Here is an 18,895-nt window from a genome sequence, read left to right as displayed (position 1 = left end):
TCAGACAGGGTTCACTCTGTAGCCCTAGCTACCATGGACCTTGATTTTGTCCAGACTGACCTGAAACTTGCATTGAACCTTGTGCCTGTGTTTCTCAAGTTGCTGAGGTTACGGGCACGTGCCACCATACCCAACACTTTGAGTTCTTTAAGCATTTAAAAAATATATTTTTGGGGCTGGAGAGATGGCTTAGCAGTTAAGCGCTTGCCTGTGAAGCCTAAGGACCCCGGTTCGAGGCTCGGTTCCCCAGGTCCCACGTTAGCCAGATGCACAAGGGGGCGCACGCGTCTGAAGTTCACTTGCAGAGGCTGGAAGCCCTGGCGCGTACATTCTCTCTCCCTCCCTCTATCTGTCTTTCTCTCTGTGTCTGTCGCTCTCAAATAAATAAATAAATAAAAATACTTTAAAAAATTTACATTTAAAAAATATATTTTTTATTTAAGTCAGATGGTGCATGCCTTTAATCCCAGCACTGGAGAGGCAGAGGTAGCAGGACTGCTGTGAGTTCAAGGCCAGCCTGATACTACATAAATTCCAGGGCAGCCTGGGCTAGAGTGAGACCCTACATTGGAAAACCAATAAAACAAAACAACATCAAAACCCACCAAGTTTATTTATTTGAGAGAGATAGAATGGGCAAGCCACAACCTCCAGCCACTGCAAAGGAATTCCAGATGCATCCACCACCCCATGCATCTGGCTTACATGGGTACTGGGGAATTGAACCTGGGTCCTTAGGCTTCATAGGCAAGCGCCTTAACCTCTAAGCCATCTCTCCAGCCCTCTTTAAGCTTTTTTTTTTTTTTTTTTTTTTGGTTTTTTGAGGTAGGGTCTCCCTCTAGGCCAGGCTGACCTGGAATTCACTATGGAGTCTCAGGGTGGCCTCGAACTCATGGCAATCCTCCTACCTCTGTCTCCCAAGTGCTGGAATTAAAGGTGTGCGCCACCACGCCCGGCCTCTTTAAGCATTTTTTATGCAGCTGAGATATGCAGCAGGGCATAGTGGCATATGTCTGTAATTCCAACTCTAAGGAGAATGATTCAGGAGGATTTTGAGTTCAATGCCAGTCTGGGACGCATTGTCAATTCAATGCCTGACCAGTTTTTAAACTATATAATAAGATTGTATCTCAGAAATTAAGGTACTAAGTTATAGATGTTTGCTTAGCATGCATGGGGTTAAGGTTTGATTTCCCTAGCACTGCAAAAGAATTCAACAGTTTTAAAGTCTTTGTCTAGATTTGCTTGGAGATCTTTTTGAGTTGTTGATGGTTTAATGTATTCCTCTGAATGGTGCGTTCTTTTGTTCTTTGTAGGCCTTATGATCTTGATATAAATAGGACATTTGAATCTAGTAACATGAACTCTGGAAATCATCTTATTTCCACCTCATCTGGGTTTGCTGAGTTTTGTCCTTGCCGTTGTTCATTTATCTTGATTTTTGTATTCTAAGGGACCAGCTTGCAGTCTTAAGTGTCTTCTTGGCCTTTCTGAGTTGCACCTTTTTTAATGCCTCACTCCCCAAGGAAGAAAATGAAGTGGGGAAATGAGTAACCCTTCAAATGAGAAAACAGCAGCTAGAGGAAGAAGGGCCTAAAACAGTGGAAGATGAACACCATCAGTGGTCATGCCCCTCTCTGCACCTTTGTGGTCAGTGCCCAGAGCTGAGATATCTGGAAGAGAGGGTACTTTCTACCCAAACTGCCACCCCTCCTACATACATACACATACACACTCACTCATTCACAAGCAGGCTATTACAGAACCTAGTGCCTGCTTCAGGGTTGGAGCTGGGGATGGACAGGTATCTGCTATCATATTATAAAATCTAAACCCAAACAGGGTTAGTGCATGTGCTTTACCATCCAATAGCCTCTCTACTCCATCCAAAGCTGCAACCCTCATTAGACTGCAGAGCTCTCAACAATGAAAGCAGCCAGACTCTCAGCATAAACTAAGTCTACCTTCCAGCGCAAAGGGACTTCTTATGGAGGTTACCTCCTGCTAAGTTTTATGTACATCTAGGTAGGATGACTGTTTCCTAGGAAATGGCAATGAGCCATTTAAATGTATGTCATGTATCATAGGCTTTATCTTTACTTCTATCAGGAAGCCCACATGAATTACCATGTCAAGCCCAATTTGTGTTTTAAAGATGCACCTTGCCCCCACACATACACACTGGTACTAGGGATAGAACTCAGGGCCTTGCTCAATGCTCTACTGCTGAGCTTTATCCCCATCCATTAGATTTTTGTTTGGTTTGGTTTTTGAGGTTGGGGGTAGGGTCTCACTCTAGCCTGGCTGACCTAAAACTCACTCTGTAGTTCCAGGCTCGCCTTGAATTTACAACAATCCTACTTCTGCCTCCAAAGTATTGGGATTAAAGGCGTGTACTACCGTGCCCAGCTCTAGCCATCAGTTTTGTTGTTGTTGTTGTTGTGGTACAGTATATAAATCTGTATTTCTAAAATAATTTTTTTATTAATTTTATTTATTTGAAGAAAAGAGAGAGAGTGAATGGGTGCACCAAGGCCTCCAACTGCTGCACATGAACTCCAGACACATGCACCACCTTGTGCATCTTGCATTATGTGGATCCTGGGGAATCAAATCTGGGTCCTTTGGCTTTGTAGGCACATGCCTTAAATGGCTAAGCCATCTCTCCAGCCCTAAATTAGTATTTAAAAAACAAAACAAAACTATTTATTTATTTGAGAGAGAGGAAAAGAGAGAAACCATGGGTGCGCCAGGGCCTCTAGCCACTGCAAACAAACTCTAGGCCCATGCATCACCTTGTGCATTTGGCCTAAGTGAGCATTGGGGAATCGAACCTAGGTCCTTAGGCTTCTCAAGCAAGTGTCTTAACCACTAAGCCATCTCTCCAGCCAAATTTGTATTTCGTAAAGCTGTAAAAAAGCCAGGCATGACGCCTCACGCCTTTAATCCCAGCACTTGGGAAGCAGAGATAGGAGGATCACCATGAATTCAAGGCCACCTAAAACTACATATTGAGTTCAAGGTCAGCCTGGACTAGAGAGAGACCCTACCTTGAAAAAACAAACAAAAAAAAAAAAAAAAGGAAAAGATGTAAAACCATAGAAGCACACCATCAGCATTCCAAAGACACCCTAACCAATCACCCACTCCTTTTTCCAGCCATTAGTAGTAGTTTTTTTTTCTCCAATATTTATTTTATTTATTTATTTATTTGAGGGAGAGAGAGAAAGAGGCAGATAGGCAAGCCAGGGCCTCCAGCCACTGCAAACAAACTCTAGATGCATGTGCCACCTTGTACATCTGGCATTATGTGGTTACTAAGTATCGAACTCAGGTCCTTTGGATTTGCAAGTGAGTGTCTTAACCACTGAGCAATCTTTCCAGCCCCCCACCATTAGTTTTGAACAGGATCTTGTATGTAGCTCTGACTGAACTTGAAGTCATGATCCTCCTGGGACTATACTCATGCCACCTCACCTCGTTAGGCATTGCTTATACACACAAGTAATTTAAATTTAGACTCTGAAACATGATTAAGATATAAGTCTAGGGTTTCAATTTCTTTAAAAAAAAAAAAAAAAAAAGCCAATGTGGTGGTACACGCCTTTAATTCCAGGAGGCTGATGTAGGAGGATCACTGGGAGTTCGAGCCCAGCCTGAGAGTACATAGTGAATTCCAGGTCAGCCTGGGCTAGAGTGAAACCCTGCCTTGATAAACAAAACAATAAACAAAAAGCAAAAACAAGCCCTTGTCATGTTCCTTCTCCCACAAATAAAAGAGAAGCTGCTGTGGCTCCCTGGGACAAATTTATCAGCCCTTTCCTAGGACATAGCCCAGCATGGGGGTTTCATGTAGTGATCTTAACTATAGTTAGCATAAAGTCTCTGAGCAGGCCTTGTCACTGATCCCCACTTTATGATTAAAACACAAGCCTCTGCCAATTCTGTGTTCCACACCCCTGGGGAAATTGTACATAATCAGCTATTGTGTCTGACTCTGGCTTCTCCTCCCTTGCTGGAGCATTGTAGCCCTCACCTCCTATCTGCACAGATGCATCCTCCCCTTAGCTTTTACCACACAGGGTGCTAGATCTTCCTGGGGCTCAGTCAGGCAGTGCTCTTTTATTACAGTTAGTGACTCTTGGTTACTTGATTCTACAGAAGGCACATCCTGAATGTGTTCATACCTTATCTCCTAAGCCCTGAGCCCTGTGCCTTGCCAGAGTCTGAGAAAGGATGCACTGTGTACTCCAGCTCCAGGATCTATACCTTTTTCATTTTTTTTTTTTTCCTTGAGGTAGGATCTTGCTCTATCCCAGGCTAACTTGGAATTCACTATGTAGTCCTTGGGTGGCCTTGAACTAATAGCAATCCTCCTATCTCTACCTCCCGATTGATGACATCACAGGCATGCATCATCATACCAAGCTTCAACCAATTCTTTTAATTGAAAAAAAAAATTCAAACCCACAGAAAAAAAAGAATAGTACAATGCACAAGTGTGCCCCTACTCATACTCACTGTTAATATTACCACATCTGCTTTGTTTTTCTTCTGTTTTACATATATGTGGGTGTAGGCATGTGTATACACATATATGCACTTTCATCTCCCCTCCCGTCCCCATCTGTAATGTCTGACTCCACTCCTGCATAGTCATAATACCCATTTGTGTGGTCTCAGCACTTGAAAAATGTGACATTAGAACTGCTTCCTGCCCAAGCTCAGATTTCTCCTACTATCCCAAAAAATGTCCTTTATAGCTCCTTATCTCCCACTTTTGGCTCAGGCTCTGATCAAGAAATACGTATCAGGGGCTAGAGAGATGGCTCAATGGTTAAAGGTGCTTGCTTGCTTACAAAGCCCAGTGCCCATGTAAAGCCAGATACACAAAAATACACAAAGTGGTGGTGCATGCATCTGGAGTTTGTTTGCAGTGGTTAGAATCTTTGGTGCATCAATTCTCCCCCCCCCCCCACACACACATTCTCTACGTCTGCTTGCAAATAAATAAAAATATTTTTTTTAAAATCTGCAGCAGCACATATCTGTTCCAAGTCTGCATGTTTGTCTCTCTGTCATACACTTATCTTCCTCTCTACCTCTTGCTTTTTAGGAAAAAAAAATATTTTATTTATTTATTTATTTGAGAGAGAGAAAGAGGCACAGAGAAAGAGAGAATGGGCACGCTAGGGCCTCCAGCCACCGCAAAGGAACTCCAGACACATGAGCCCACTTGTGCATCTGGCTTAAGTGGGTCCTAGGGAAATCGAACCAGGATCCTCAGGTTTCATAGATAAATGCCTTAACCACTAAGCCATTTCTCTAGCCCACCTCTTGCCTTTTTAAGACAAGGTCCCACTATTAATGCAGGCTGACCTTAAGCTCATGATCCTGCTGCCCCACCTTCCCAAGGGCTGGGATTATAGGCATGAACCACAACACCTAGCTTGGCTATCTCCTGAGTCTCTTTTTAACCCAGACTCTACTTTCATTCATGACACTAACCTCACTGAAGGGTTCAGGTCCTACAAACTGAGGCAAATCCAGTGCTCACCCCACAGCCAGAGAGTAGCCAAACTTCCAATGAGACTAGTTGTTGAGGTTCCTGGAGCCATTACTATTTTTTTTGGTTTGTTTTGTTTTTCGAGGTAAGGTCTCACTCTGGCCCAGGCGGACCTGCAATTCACTATGTAGTCTTAAGGTAGCCTCAAACTCACAACAATCTTCCTACCTCTGCCTCCCAAGTGCTGGGACTAAAGGCGTGCGCTACCATTCCCAGCACTATTCCTATTTCTACAGGACCCTTTCTCCTAAGATCTTACCAGTATGTTACCTAGCTGTTATTCAAAATGACTGTTCTGTAATGATTTTCTATCTTCTTTACAAGCACTATTATTAATCTAGCTTCTTTTGTTTTTATTTTTATTTATTTATTTGACAGTGACAGAAAAAGAGAGGAAGAGGCAGATAGAGAGAGAGAATGGGTACGCCAGGGCCTCCAGCCACTGCAAAGGAACTCCAGACATGTGCGTCCCCTTATGCATCTGGCTAACGTGGGTCCTGGAGAATCAAGCCTCGAACCGGGGTCCTTAGGCTTCTTAACCGCTAAGGCATCTCTCCAGCCCTTAATCTAGCTTTTTAAAATACAACCTTACTTTCCATTTGGGTTCTGAGCTTACTGGCCATGAAAAGCACACTCAGCCACCAAGAGTGCTTGGTATCCTCTCCATGTTATGCCAGATATACACACACCTAGATTTTAGGATGCTCTCTGACAAGAGGCAGCTTTATTGAAAGATATGCTGCACTTAGAAGGAAAGGTGGAGATACTCCAAAAAAGAAAGAAAGAAAGACAGGGAAAAAAATATAAAGTAAGAATGTCACCACAACACAGGGTCCAAAACCTCAGGGCCCACACTCAAGATTCTACCATTATTTTATTATGTATGTATGAATAGTAGACATGATTCCCATTACCTTATCTATAGTGAGCATGTAAAAGTGAGTGATGTCATTCTCATGTGCATATTTGATTCTTGCCATACACTCTTCCTCGTCAATCAGCTCCCCAACGTACTCATTAACAAATTCTCCCTAGAAATCAGAAAAATATCATGACTGAGTACATAGTGACCAATTTTCAATATCAGGGCTCAAGATATCAAGACTTTATCAGGGCACCATATATGGCATAGTACCTCAGGGTGGGAGTTTTACAAAGTCCTTATTAATTGAACTAAATGATGATGATGAGATATTTATATAAATGAAATATATATATATAGATATAGATCTATATATATAAACGAAATATCTATCTATATATAATATATAGATATATACAGATATAGATCTATATATATAAATGAAATATATATCTATATCTATCTATCTATCTATCTATCTATCTATCTATATATATATATATAATATATAGATATATATTTCATTTTGTTTTTTTGTTCTTCAAGGTAGGGTCTCTGGAATTCACTATGTAGTCTCAGAGTGGCCTCAAACTCAAGGCAATCATCCTACCTCTGCCTCCCAAGTAACTAGGATCAAAGGTGTGCATCACCATGCCAGGCTCAAATGATCTCATATATCTTTTACAAACAGTATCTTTTAAACCAGGCATGGTGGTGCACACTTTTAATCCCAGCACTAGGGAGGCAGAGGTAGGAGGATTGCCATGAGTTTGAGGCCAGCCTGAGGATGCATAGTGAATTCCAAGTAAGCCTGAGCTACAGTAAGACTGACTCTACCTTGAAAAACCAAACCAAACCAAAACAAAAACAGTTATCTTTTTGACAAACATATTTAAGAAGTCTCAAAGTAGCTGCATTCTAGCTCTGCTTCCTATAATATTTTGCCTCTTAGGAGCACAATTTGTTAGCCCAACATTCACATAAATCATATTACATGCAGATTCTCAAAAGGTGGTTATGAAGAACCTGACAGGGTCTACAGCAAGTATGGATGAATAAACAACTGAGACAGGCCAAGGAATAAAGCTTAGAAGGCACTCATTTTTGTCAATGTTGAGACTAGTGCTATAGCTTATGTATTCTCTATGCTGGATCCACTCTGGTCATGGACCTAGGATGTGAGCCCATTGATCCCCAGACCATGCCAAAGCATGTCAGGCACAGGCTGTGTCAAGATAAGTAAGCACTTTCATTTGTGTCTCTACATACTCGATGTTATTTGGCTATAGCAGTCTCTAGTGTTCAGAAATTTCATACTGGATTATGCTGGGACTACCCCCAGTAAGAGCTACCTCCTAAGGTCTTGAGCTCCTGAGCATCTGGCTTCTAGTCTAAGTAAAATGATCACTTCACACAACTTTACTTCATAAAAGAACCATCTCGGGCTGGAGAGATGGCTTAGCAGTTAAGCGCTTGCCTGTGAAGCCTAAGGACCCCGGTTCGAGGCTCGGTTCCCCAGGTCCCACGTTAGCCAGATGCACAAGGGGGCGCACGCATCTGGAGTTCGTTTGCAGAGGCTGGAAGCCCTGGCGCGCCCATTCTCTCTCTCTCCCTCTATCTGTCTTTCTCTCTGTGTCTGTCTCTCTCAAATAAATAAATAAATAAAAATTAAAAAAAAAAAGAACCATCTCAATTCTGTGTTAAGACACACTTCAAGGGAGTTTATGAATATTAACATTGATAGATACTGCTTATGTAACATTTTATACTTAATTATATAATAATTCAATTTGAAACTTTTTTCAATGCCATTCTTACACAAATGCAAAAACACAGTAAATAAATTTAAGCAAGCAGTGAGCCATCACTTTTTAGAAGTGGGGAGGAAGCACAGCACACACCTTTCTGATGTCCCTCTTGGCAACCAGACCCCATCCTTTGCCATCTGTCTTGATGATCTTGGTCTCGGGATACTGGCGCTTGGTGAAGCACTGGTTCTGGCAGTACTCGCCTGCAGGACATACCTGCGGGTGGCACTCAAACATCAGCATCCTGTTCAAACACTCTGAATCAGAGCCACAAGGGTTCTCATCTGTGGGCTTACAGTTGCACTTCGGGATTTCAGAAATGTCAGCTGTATAGATCTGGACTTTCCCATAAGGCTTATTCACCTGTAGGAAAAAGTCAAACTGTCTTGGCTCCACATAAACAGAGAGCCATTGAACCTTTGTCCACCTGCCACCACCACCACCCATCTCCATAGGCTATATGGTATCACCAAAACCCAGCAGGGCTCTTTATAGCTCTCTCAAAAAGAAGGCTCGCATGGCAATCCTGAACTGGAAGCTTTGCAAGGTGGGCTGGAATGACAAGCCCTCTCCTATTATTTCAATCCATATGTATGTATTTTGAGTCAGGGTCTCATGGATCCCAGGCTGGCCTTTAATTATACAGCTAGCCAAGGATGACTTTGGACTGATACTCCTGTCTTCACTTCCCTAATCCTGTAATTACAGGTGTGCTACCACTAAAAGTGTATGCAGGCTGGGTGTGGTGGTGCACGCCCTTAATCCCAGCACTCGGGAGGCAGAGGTAGGAGGATCGCCATGAGTTCGAGGCCACCCTGAGACTAATAGTGAATTCCAGGTCAGCATGAGCTAGAGTGAAACCTAACCTCAGAAAAAAAAAAAGTGTATGCAATCCTGGGGATCAAATCCAGGGCTTTATGCCTGCTAGGCAAGCAATTTACCCACTGAACTGTGTCTCTAGTCCATCTTCCCATTTTATCTTAATGTTTGTCTTCCTCACTTATGACTGAGAGTTGACATTACCCAACTAAGCTATTTCAAAATTAAAGGAGAAAATGTAGGTGACTCCTTTATATAGCAAATGCAGGACAAGAGCTCTCTTCAGCAGCCATGCCACCTGAGTCTCCCTCTACCATGGGTCATGTACATAGTGACGAACAGGGGGAGGGCACAGTCTCTGCTCTTGACTTTTTAACTTATTATTAATTGAAGAACATCCAAGAAATAGAAGCACAGGAATGAAAAGAAATGAAAACAGAAATAAATAGCCTGGAGGAAGATATGGTAAAATACACCCCTTTCACTGCTGTGGTACCATGTTGGAAAATAATCTGGAAATAATCTTCAAGAATTTAGATTTTTTGTCGGGCATGGTGGCGCACGCCTTTAATCCCAGCACTTGGGAGGTGGAGGTAGGAGGATCACCATGAGTTCAAGGCCACCCTGAGATTGCATAGTAAATTCCAGGTCAGCCTGAGCTAGAGTGAGACCTTACCTTGAGAAAAAAAGCAAAAAAAAAAAGAATTTAGATTTTTCATAATCTCTGACCCTATAAATGGATTCTGGGAATCAATCATAAAAAGACATTAAATATTAAATAAGGACCTAGGTTCAATTCCCCATTACCCACTTAAGACAGATGCACAAGATGGTGCATGTGTCTGGAATTCATTTGCAGTGGCTGGATATGCTGGCACATCCATTCTCTCTCTCTCTCTCCCCTTCTTTCTCACTGACTCTCTCTCAAATAAATAAATAATTTTTTAAATTTAGGGTTGGAGCCAGGTGTGGTGGCACATGTCTTTAATCCCAGCATTTGTAAGGCAGAGGTAGGAGGATCACCATGAGTTCAAGGCCACCCTGAGACTACATAGTGAGTTCCAGGTCAGCCTGGGCTAGAGCAAGACGCTACCTTGAAAAACAAAAACAAACAACAACAACAACAAAAATTAGGGCTGGAGAGATGGATTAGCAGTTAAGGCACTTGCCTGCAAAGCCAAAGAACCCAGGTTTTTGATCCCCTAGTACCTACATAAACCAGATACCCAAGGTGGCACATGCATATGGAGTTTGTTTGCTGTGGCTGGAGGCCCTGGCCCAACCATTCTTTCTCTCTCTCTCTCAAATAAATAAATAAGTAAAATATTTAAAGAAAAAAATGTTAAAGACATTGACTTGGCCAAGCCTGGTGGCACACACGTTTTAATCCTAGTACTTGAGAGGCAAAGATGGCAGGATTGCTGTGAGTTCAAGGCCAGCCTGGAACTACAGAGTGAGTTCCAGGTCAGCCTGGGCTACAGTGAGACTCTACCTCAAAGAAAGAAAAAGAAAAAAAAAAAAAGACATTGCCTGCAACCCAGACTTTAGAAGCAAAGCAAAGCACTTGATCTACTTACAAAGCAGACACTCTCTTGTGCTGAGAGGCCCTAGCTAGGCAATGGGAGTTGAGGACCCTAGCCCACTGAAAATTAGAAGCTGAGGAAGGGTTTGCACACAGCCACTGCTGGCTACACTTCCTTCCACACTAGATCCATGTGTACAAGTTCTTGATGGGATCCCTGGAATCACTACAGGAAACAGTGATATAATCAGGAACACCTGCTCTCTGTCCCTGACTATACAGGCTTTGAGGTGGGGTTTAGATTCCAGCCAACAAAGCCATGGTCTAGCTGAAGAGTGGCTTCCATTGAGAGCCTTTCTTTTCTGAGCTTGCTTTGGTGGGAGTAGTATGGTCTAGTGGATGTCTCCTGGGCCAGGGAGCCTAAACAGGACTGTCATCCTATCCTTTCTCTGGCTATCAGGCTAAGCTGCACATGTAAGGCAAACTGAATCCTTACACAGACCCCTGATCCTGTTTGCATTCACTCTATTTATAAAGGACATATTAACAGTGTCAACTCCATCTGCTGTTGGTCTACAATATACCATGTGGCCATCCACATTGGGCCTAGAGAGATGACTCTTGACCAAACCTCCACCAGCCATGGCCTGGGTATGAAGTGAAGTGTCTATAGCCTGACAGCTCCCAAATCTTACACATGTGCGCACACACACATGCACACAAGTGTGCACATGTGCACATGATCATGCACATACAATCCTGACATGACCATCACCTTGATATGCTTATATGGAGGAGGCTTCCGCTCACTCTCTTGTGTTTCTCGGGCTTCCCGCTGAAGTTTGATTTCACGAAAACGAGCTTCAGCTTCTTGAAGTGCTAGAAAGTCAGTAAGATATGAGAAAAACATTTTAGTAAATAAACTCATCTACTTCTTAAGTTCTATAATTCACTGTTAGGTAAGAAACTAGAGGCTATAGAACACTGCAGAGGGTAGGTGCTTCAAGTGTGGCAAAATGTTTAAACAGAAGAGCATCAAAAATCTCTCAATGACTAGACACTGGGGAGCTGCTTTGCTTCAGTTCAGCACGAGGCCCCGGGAGGGGTTCTGTTGGGCATTGCCCATCCCCCACTGAGATCTAAGAACAAGACAGCAGTGTCATTGGTTAAGGTACTTTTATCCCTATCAAAGTGGCTCTGAGAAGGGAATATGAGCACAGGTCACGGCAGAGGCCACACTGACAACCCCAAGCCAACATCAGCTCAAGCCCTGTTCTGTGGTTGGCCTATGTTGGCTCAGCTCTGCAGGAGGCCAGTATCACAAAGTCAGGAGCTTAGAACACCACTCTCACCAACTGACTGACACACCAAACTCACTAGGTTGCCTAGCACTGTCAGGATCTCTCCTTTCTAATGATTTTCAAGAATCTCTTGATGCTTATCCATTTTTACTCAGACCTGTGCCAGTAGCATAAATGCTGAGACATCTGCTCTGCACCCCAGAAACTCTTAGCAAGAAGGCAACAGTTCTCAAAGCTCAGACGCCCACCTGCAAGGGCATATCTCATCAGCAATGACATAGCTCTAGCTCACCCCTATATGAGCCATGTGTGCACTTGGACCTCTTCCTACTGTCTTCATTCACTCTGTACTGAGTGTAAATGCCAATTCTTACTGAGAAGCAGCCATATCCCCATCCTGTCTCCTTCCTGCCCAGGTCATTGGCCAGCTTCACCACACTTGTTTCTTTGTCTCCCAGCCTGGCTGGAATCAGAGACAAAGTACCCTTGCCAACATGCCCACCCAACTCTCCTTGAGGACCCCAAGGCCCCATCATGTCTACTGTACCCACAGACAGCTGAAATGCAGATCCAAATAATGAAAGATTTTCTGCCAGATCTGTCTCTTAAACAAAGGCTAGGTATAGAAAGTGTCTGTAATTAGTACTAAAGATGTCTTAAAAATAGCTTCATTTTATTTCAATAAAATTAATCACAAACCAATTAAGTTATTAAATAGTATACCTTATTCTATATTTCAATAAAGATAGCAGTCTACAAACTTACTTTTTTTCTAGTTCAAAAGTACAGAGAGAATGCTTAATATTAGTCCAGTACTTTTACAAAGATCAAATTTTAAAAGAGCAGAAATCAGGATAAACATGGCATAAAAAAAAGTGCTGTTCATGGTCTACTGGGAAACTTCCGTACCATTCTTGAAGACTCTTCCAATACCTCTGACCCCCTGGTAGCGGCTGCCTCGGTCCCCCTCCATGTACGGGAACACTCGCGCCTGATGTGTCCAGTAATAATCTTTAGATCCAAAGAAAAACACAGGGAATTCTCCAATCTCGTGCTTCATCTTCTGAATATTTGGGGGAACATTTTTGGGATGGCAAACTTCTGCCGGCCACCATCTATTATAAATATTAAAAACAGGATTCACAAATTCTTCAGAGAGAGAGTAACAATAATTTCAATACATAATACTGTAAAATGAAGCAAACACATTTGAACAAAGAAAGACATAAAAGCACAGAATTCTATGTCTTATACCTATAGTTCCCAAGTTTGACCCAAATGATGTCTTGGAAATGCAGCTTCTTCCCAGCCCGGCAGTCATTGCAGAACCAGCTGCCATCTGGCATCTCAATGTTCAGACAATCAGGGTGGAAGGCTGCTGGGCAGGCCTCACAGCACAGAAGGCTTCCCCCTGCAAAAGGAGAATAGGACAGACTCAGCAGGTCAGCCTAGATCTTCATTCTTCACACCTGGCAGCCATGGCATACACCAAACTGAAGCATGAGTGTACTATGGCACCAGCATCATTTTCACCAAAATAGTTCTCCCAGCATCTGCATGATTCACTTAGTTTAGAAATATTATGTACATTTAATAAATATTTAATCCTAAATGTAGAACAAGAGCCTCAGAGGGCTGAAAGTTGAGCAACAGAATCAGCTGAGCTGTGTACAGAGCAACATGCATGGCAGACAAGCACTAGCCCTCACCTTTAGAACACACAAAGCACCAGCTCACGTTGACATGGGTGTGGTGCCGCTTCCCCTTCCGAGCAGTGAAGTGGCCTGTACAGATTATGCTGTTGGAAGCAATCACTGAGCATCCTGCTGCCAGACAGGCATCCCCTCCATGATAGGCAACAGGACAGCGGACACATCGCATCATTTTACCTGAAGGCAATAAACATATCCTGAACACCCCAGACACTGTCAACTCCTATGACAGCAGTCACAGAGCCTTAGAAATTTGGAAATTAACGATAAAATTGCCCTGAGGTATTTGAAGACACTACCTACATTAGGGCAAAGGTTCTTTGGAGCAATGTTTGAACAAAACAGACACTAAGATGCCTTATTCTAAAGCCAAATCAAGTAGTGCTTCTCATCATAGGTACTCCATAGTTTGAGATATGTAGGGGACTATCCTAGGCACTTTCCAAGTTTAGTAGCATCACTGACCTTTGCCTAATAGATGCTGGTAGTACACCCTCTAAATGTCCCTAGATATTACCAAATATGCCCTGATGAAAAAGCCCTAGTGCCAAGAACACATCACCTGCTCTCCTCAAACCAACACAGCTACTCTTAACTAGCACAGCTGTAATGTAATTTCAAAATGTTTCCCAGGTGAGAATGAAGCTCAGTGGTACAGTATTTTCCTTAGATGTGAAGGGCCTTTAAAACCAGAGGAAACAGAATCCATTGATATGGCTCAGATGATGCCCCTCTGAAAACTAAATCTGAAGGTGCTATCTGGTATGCTGACAAGAGAATGGGTATAGGTCCTATGTTAACAAGATTTTCTTGGCCTATTTTGTACTGAGTCAACAGAAAAATGAAAGACTATGAGAGTTCACAACCTTTGGTGACAAATCCAACTGGCATTAATGGGCTCAACTTCAGAACCATTTACAAGCTGCATGTGTACCCACACCAAAGCTGTAAGGGGGCATCCATCTGTACCTTTTGATGGCCGTGGATTTGAAGGGTTTGAGGCATGGCAGCTCACACAGCTATGGAGAGGGCAGCGAAAGCCTCGGTTTTCAAACACAGTGAGGGGGTATTTTTTTACACAAGCTTCATGATAGAATTTTCCACACTGAGTTACAACACAGCGCTTCACCTCCATCTTGCTCTCTTTACACACGAAGCATGAGTGAATCCCTAACAGGTGATTAAAGAAAGGGATAAAGAGAAAGGCACAGAGAACAAGAATTAAATTATAGTTCTATGCCACTTGAACTGAGCAACTCCTCTGGAGCAGCCCATTTTGCTAAAGCTTCTGGCTCTATTTCCAACCTTGCTGACTAGTCTCCAAGAATTCTTCAGAAAAAATCCAGCCATCAGGAGTTACCTTGCTGCCATCTGAGCTCCAGCTTCACCTGAAATACAGGAAAGTCTTACTGCACAGCCTAACTAGGAGAGAAATGGAAGGGAGTGAGTCCTCAGCAGAAAGGCTTTCCTCTCCTTCTTGGGCCACTCATCAACTACAGTGAAGACTTGTTATGAGTGCAGGTAGACAGGCACCTGAAGTTAAGGTGCTTTGGTACTGCTGTTAAGTTGCTTTGGTAGCTCTTGACATTAATGTTTGGATGAAAGCCAGGGGATACCTCCAGCTCAGCCAATGAGCAGCAGAGGCCACCATGCAGCTGACCTCAGACTGTGCAATGAAACTTGAGGCAGTAGAGTGGCAGCAGAGCAAAAGCAGTGGCCTCTCAGGGTGAGCTTAGAGCCATTTTTGCTTTGAAACTGAAGCTCAGATCGACACTGTGTTATTGTAAGGAATTAATTGTGTGTTCCTGCCAGTGTTCTGTGACTTACCAGTAAATTAATTAGGCAGGACTGTCTGGAGGTGCCTCATAATAGGAGCTGCCTTCAGATAGGCTCAGGCTAGCCCATAGGAAGGGTGTGACAGAGCACACAACCCTTTATCTCCTCACTCCATTAGTTACTGTATCTTGAACTATTTGCCCAGTGGCACTGCTATTCAAGGAGTGAAATCTCCTTCCTTTACTGCAAGGGAACCTGGGGAGCACACAATACTGGAGACAGTGTAGGTGGGAGGAACTCTTTCTCCACAAAGTGTCTTGGACCCAGCTTAAGGTTGTACAAAAGGAGGCAATAGGCAGCACATCATCTTTGTTCCCCACCCCCTACCACCATTGACCAATCTTCTGAAGCTGGGACTTGCCTGAGGCACATTCAGTGCAGGTGAATCTCCCTTCTGGTCTTCTGGAAAGCCCAAGGCAGGCGAGGTGAAATGCTCCACAGCATGGGCCCTCACACAACAAGAGGTTGCCTGTCTTCTCACATAGCTGTAGAGAACAGAAAGACAGCATGAATACACCCAGTGGAGCCCCTGTCACCCTTTTCACCACAGAGGACAATTTGATCCCTTCTACATACAAATGAAAACCACCACCTTCACATAATAAAATGCTTGGAAGGATCAGATTAGATCCAGATGTGTTACAGAAACAGGTCAGACACTCAACAAAGGCTAAAGAAACAACAGACCAAAATCCTAAATAATTTCAAATCAGATCAGATCTGAACATTAAGAAAACCCATAGCACAGAAGTCACCCAACCGTCCACAGGTTGACAGCAATAAAGCTGATTACAGGCCATTTCTCAACTGTAGAAAAATCAACAGTTCACAGATGAGGCAGGACTATGGCAGAGAGAGGTTAACTGGCCCTCTCAAGACCTGAGTCAAGGGCTAGAGAAATATCTCACTAGATAGGGGCACTTGCTTCACAAAGCCTGCTGGTCTGGGTTCAATTTCCCAATACCCATGTAAAGCCAGATGCACAAAGTGGCACATGCATCTGAAGTTTGTTTGCAGTGGCAAGAGACCCTGCTGTGCCTATCCCCACTCCTCACAAATCAATGAAAATATTTTTCAATTTTAATTTAATTTTATTTATTTATACTTGTTTTTTCGAGGTAGGGTCTTACTCTAGCTCAGGCTGACCTTGAATTCCTATGTATTCTCAGGGTGGCCTTGAACCCACAGCGATCCTCCTACCTCTGCCTCCCAAGTGCTGGGATTAAACACATGCACCACTACACCCAGCTCTTAATTTATTTGAGAGAGGGGCAGATAGAAAGAGGGAGAGAGAATGGCAGTCTGGGGCTGCTAGCTGCTACAAACAAACTCCAGATGCATGTACCACCTTTGTGCATCTGGCTTATGAAGATCCTGGTAAATTGAATCTGGATCCTTTGGCTTTGCAGGCAAGTCCCTTAACAATTAAGCCATCTCCCCAGCCCTTAAAAATATTTCTAATGGGTTGGAGAGATGGCTTAGTGGTTAAGGCGTTTGCCTGCAAAGCCAAAGGACCTTGGTTCAATTCCCCAGGACCCACATAAGCCATATGCACAAGGTGGAGCATGCGTTCGTTTGCAGTGGCTGTAAGCCCTGGTGCGCCCATTCTCTTTCTTTCTCTCACACTCTCTCAAATAAATTAATTAAATTAAAAATTAAAAAAAAACTTTCTAAAAAGTTTTTTTTAAATATCTGAAGTCAAGCCAGACTGTGGTAGCATACATCCTTAAATTCAAGCTCTCAAGAAGCTGAGTAGGATGATCATGGTGAATTCCAGGCCAGCCTAGCCTACAGAGTGAGGTTAGGTCAGCCTGGCTAGAGTGAGAACTTGCTTCAAAATACAAAAACCAGGGCTGGGGTGATAAAAGAAGCTCACATAAAGTTTACAGGCTTGGGTTTGCTTCCCCAGGACCCATATAAAACCAGATGCACAAAGTGGCACATGTTTTATTGTTTGCAGTGGCAAGAGGTCCTGGCATGCCCAAACTTACTCACTCTCTGCTTGCAAATAAATAAATATTACACAGGCAAAAAAAAAAAAAAAAAAAAAAAATCCCTGAGTCAGCACTCAGCACAGCACTGACCCAGGCCTTGAATGCCATGCACTGCCACTGTAGGGACACAGATCTAGTGACATCCCCTCAGCCCACAACTACCTAGCCTGGTGTACTTCTAAGCAGAGAAGCCACACACTAGCATTTCACCTCTTCCAGCACACACTTCCAAATACTACTTTAAACTGTACTTGTATACTTGGTTCATATAAGATGCAAATCATGCCCCAGAAAGAATAATGATGACTCAGGCAACTTAATCCCCAAACTGTACCAATGACCTAACCCCTTCCAAAAAGATATCAGTAGCCAGGTGTGGTGGTGCACGCCCTTAATCCCAGCACTCGGGAGACAGAGGTAGGAGGATCGCTGTGAGTTCAAGGTCACCCTGAGACTGCATAGTGAATTCCAGGTCAGCCTGAGCTAGAGTAAGATCCTACCTCAAAAATAAATAATAAACAAACCAAACAAAAAAATCAGTGAGTGGTGATGGGGTAAAGGAAGATCTGGAAGAAAAGAAGACCCTATAAACTCACTCTGCTATCCCTTGGGCTACATGCGAAGCTCTCAACAATATTTCAGATGCTGCCTGCCCCTCACCTGACACACATACTCCTTTTTGGCAGCCACTCCTCGTTCAGACTTTTTAGATGAGACGGATGCTTCGGTCTGTGTTTCATCTGCACTTTCATATGGAGATTCTGAAGGCTCATCTCCTGGGCTGTCTGAGACCTGGAGATGAAGGAGGCGGATGACAGTTCACTAGCCACAGAAAACAGCCAGTGGCCACGCCCTTGGACACGGCCCACTTCCCACCCCATTTCCAGTGATACACTATGGATGCACACCATCTGGCTTGGTGGTAATACAACTTGTCAACAGAGTTGTGTAGAAAACTCAGAAGTGGACCTTATTCTACTTAATATTTAATATATATATGTACAAAAGACATATTCCTTTAAAAAATTACACTATAAAAATCCAATTATCTTTAATAGGTGAACTAAGACAGGCTCAAAACTTGACTCTAGCCTTTTCTTACCCCATCTGTTCAGGTCCAAATACCAAATAAATTTTTAAAGGAACCAAGATGAAGGCTGTGCTCTTATTCCTGTCGAAGATACGGCTCTTCCAGAAGCAAGTTGCTATCCAGGAGCTGACACAAGCTCAGGAGAGTCATCCAGACTCACATCGCAGACTGACTGTTCTTTCTCCTCCCACTGCTGACAGGTCCCAGCTTATCCACTCCACCCCACCCCACAGAAAGGCAAGGAAGGAACAATCTGCCTACTTTGTTAATATTGGTGTCTAAGGAAAAGGCTTGGGGGATATGCAGAATCTGTGCAGAACCACTTACAGGTTGTGTTTCACCATCTCTGCTATTTTAACAGAGATCATTAGGATCAGGCTGTAAC

At 43.3% G+C, this 18,895-nt stretch overlaps 1 protein-coding gene across 3 annotated transcripts in view; it reads right to left on the bottom strand.

Annotated features, from left to right (window-relative positions):
• Nsd2 (nuclear receptor binding SET domain protein 2) overlaps positions 1–18,895 on the bottom strand; it is a 118,985-nt gene that overhangs the window by 19,419 nt on the left and 80,671 nt on the right. For 2 of the 3 annotated variants that reach the window (XM_045161469.1, XM_045161468.1), the window contains 9 exons: positions 18,081–18,212; positions 15,788–15,911; positions 14,560–14,760; positions 13,588–13,767; positions 13,133–13,289; positions 12,788–12,993; positions 11,353–11,456; positions 8,330–8,599; positions 6,481–6,597 (listed from right to left, as the gene is read on the bottom strand). In XM_045161469.1, coding sequence (XP_045017404.1) covers positions 6,481–6,597; positions 8,330–8,599; positions 11,353–11,456; positions 12,788–12,993; positions 13,133–13,289; positions 13,588–13,767; positions 14,560–14,760; positions 15,788–15,911; positions 18,081–18,212 — 1,491 coding nt within the window. The remainder of the gene's footprint in view (positions 1–6,480; positions 6,598–8,329; positions 8,600–11,352; positions 11,457–12,787; positions 12,994–13,132; positions 13,290–13,587; positions 13,768–14,559; positions 14,761–15,787; positions 15,912–18,080; positions 18,213–18,895) is intronic. The other variant, XM_045161470.1, reaches the window with a different exon arrangement.

The sequence above is a fragment of the Jaculus jaculus genome, chromosome 11, assembly GCF_020740685.1.
Source record: "Jaculus jaculus isolate mJacJac1 chromosome 11, mJacJac1.mat.Y.cur, whole genome shotgun sequence".
Classification (NCBI taxonomy): domain Eukaryota; kingdom Metazoa; phylum Chordata; class Mammalia; order Rodentia; family Dipodidae; genus Jaculus; species Jaculus jaculus.
The sequence above is the reverse complement of the archived record's forward strand: the minus strand, read 5'-3'. Positions and strand labels throughout refer to the sequence as shown.